Here is a 2,334-nt window from a genome sequence, read left to right as displayed (position 1 = left end):
CAGCTACTAGAGAGGCTGAGACAAGAGCATCACTTAAACCTAAGAGTTTGAGGTTGCTGTGAGCTATGATGCCCCTGTATTCTCCTAAGGGTGGCAAAGTGTCTCAAAAAAAAAAGTTTTCAGTCTAATTTGTTAAAGAATGTTTTTTGTGCCCATCTGTTTCTTGGTTTATCACAGCCTCATTAGAAAGTTAGACTATAGATAGATCTGCTGAAAGGAATATAATGGTTTAGGTGAGTGACTGCTTTATTGTCTAGATAGAAAATTGGTTGTACCCTTAACATGAATGGCAAATACACAGTGCGTGTATACTGTCCATAGAGCTCTCCCATTTCATCACTGCCTACCAAGCACATTACTTTTTCATGCTCAGTTCAGATGTAGCATCAAAGTTCTTGTTAGTAACATTTTATTTATTTATTTTTAAATTATTTTTTATTAAATCGTAACTGTGTACATTGATGCTTTTATGGGGTTCAGTGTACTGATTTGATATACAATGTGAAAAGTTTACATTGAACTAAGTAACACATCCATCACAATTATACTCATTTCTTATTAGTATTTTAGAAAGTCACTATCGATTAGTCCAACATGACATATAATATAAAATCTTCTTTGATCCCTAAGAATTCAGTTCACAAGGTAAAAATTATGTGGAAAACAACACATACATTTGAAATGAAGTTTGAAATGCTTGTCATTCACAGTGCTAGAGTTGTAGCTAATAATAGTAATGGCTAATGAGAAACCCTAATAGAGCTGGCATAGGTGGTTTTTTTGGTCATATGATTGAATTGACAGTTAATCTCTATTCTTTGCTTTTGTCCAAAGATTCTACTCTGTTTGCTGAACTTGGTTATTTCACAGACACTGATGAGCTACAACTGGATGCTGGAAATGAAACTTATGTAAGTATTTATTAGAGGAGAGAAATATTGCATAATGCAGTATTTAACTTTTATCCTAATTATTGCAACAAAGTTTCAGGACACTAGGTGTAGGTTAGTAATTTAAGTTTAAATAACTTTTACCATTAAGTATGATAGTAGCCATTTTGTAATCAGTAAATTTAGGGCAATAGAAATTGCTTTGCTCCAGTGTGAGACGACTTGTATCGTAAGCCCGTGTTTGGCCCCACGAGTGGCCCTTTAGGTGGTTGTTCTTAGAAAAGTCATGCTGCTTCTTGGTTTTTATAGATACTATGCTGCATACGGGAAATGATGTGACATTAAGGGGTGTATGTGACCTCGTCATAGACCTAGTCAAGTAGAACTTACCAATTTCCTTTTTGATTATTTTTTTGAGACAGAGTCTCACTTTGTAGCCCAGAGTAGAGTGCTGTGGCATCATAGTTCTCACAACCACCTCAAACTCCTGGGCTCAAGCAATCCTCTTGCCTAAGCCTCACAAATAGCTGGCATTACAGGCACCTGCCACTATGCCTGGCTAGTTTTTCTGTTTTTAGTAAAAGTAGGGGTCTCATTCTTGTTCAGACTGGTCTTGACCTGCTGAACTTGGGTGATCCACCTGCTTTGGCCTCCCAGAGTGCTAGGATTATGGGCAGGAGCCACTGTGCCCAGCCCTAACTTTCTTTTCTTTTTAAACATTATGTATTTTAGTTTAGAAAGCTCTGAAAATTAGATATGTTCTTACTTTTTGCCTTTGATTGGTTATAGATTTGTGTAAAAGCTGTTATCATAATAGTTTGAATCTTCAAAAATATTTAATTTAATTAATTAATTTATTTATTTTTTGAGACAGAGTCTCACTTTGTCATCCTTGGTAGAGTTCTATGGCATCATAGCTCACAGCAACCTCAAACTCTTGGGCTTAAGTAATTCTCTTGCCTCAGCCTCCCAACTAGCTGGGTCTGCAAGTGCCTGCCACAGCGCCCGGCTATTTTTAGAGATGAGGTCTTACTCTGGCTCAGTCTGGTCTTGAACTCATAAGCTCAGACAGGCTACCCAGTTTGGCCTCCCAGAGTGCTAGGATAACAGGTTGTGAGCCATCACTCCCAACCTGTTTGATACTTTTTTGATTTCCAACCCATGTGAGGGCTCTGAAGTCATATGCTAGCCTCTTTATTTAGGTTTATAGTATAAGGGCAGGGTTATCTAGATAATCCAGAATATGCTAAAAGACACTAATGGAGTCTCTAAGAGGTTTGTTGACTTTGTTTGAGAAAGTTTTATCTTCTAGGATTAAAAAAATTGTTATTTTTGATTCATAAAAATTTTTAGAAATTTTAAAAGTATAGAACAGGGGGAAAAGAAGAAAATAACCCTGTGGTAATTAACTTCTTGATGATTCTTGCGTGTATTTTTTTTTTTT

General features: G+C 36.4%; 1 protein-coding gene across 1 annotated transcript in view; it reads left to right on the top strand.

Moving 5' to 3' along the window:
* Nucleotides 1-2,334, top strand: part of ATF6 (activating transcription factor 6) — a 168,229-nt gene that overhangs the window by 9,447 nt on the left and 156,448 nt on the right. Inside the window, exon 2 of the mRNA XM_003785761.3 lies at nt 835-911. Coding sequence (XP_003785809.1) covers nt 835-911 — 77 coding nt within the window. The remainder of the gene's footprint in view (nt 1-834; nt 912-2,334) is intronic.

This window comes from Otolemur garnettii, unplaced genomic scaffold, assembly GCF_000181295.1.
Source record: "Otolemur garnettii isolate 467f Iridium unplaced genomic scaffold, OtoGar3 scaffold00016, whole genome shotgun sequence".
In the NCBI taxonomy this organism is placed as follows: domain Eukaryota; kingdom Metazoa; phylum Chordata; class Mammalia; order Primates; family Galagidae; genus Otolemur; species Otolemur garnettii.
This window is presented reverse-complemented; position numbering and strand designations above follow the sequence as displayed.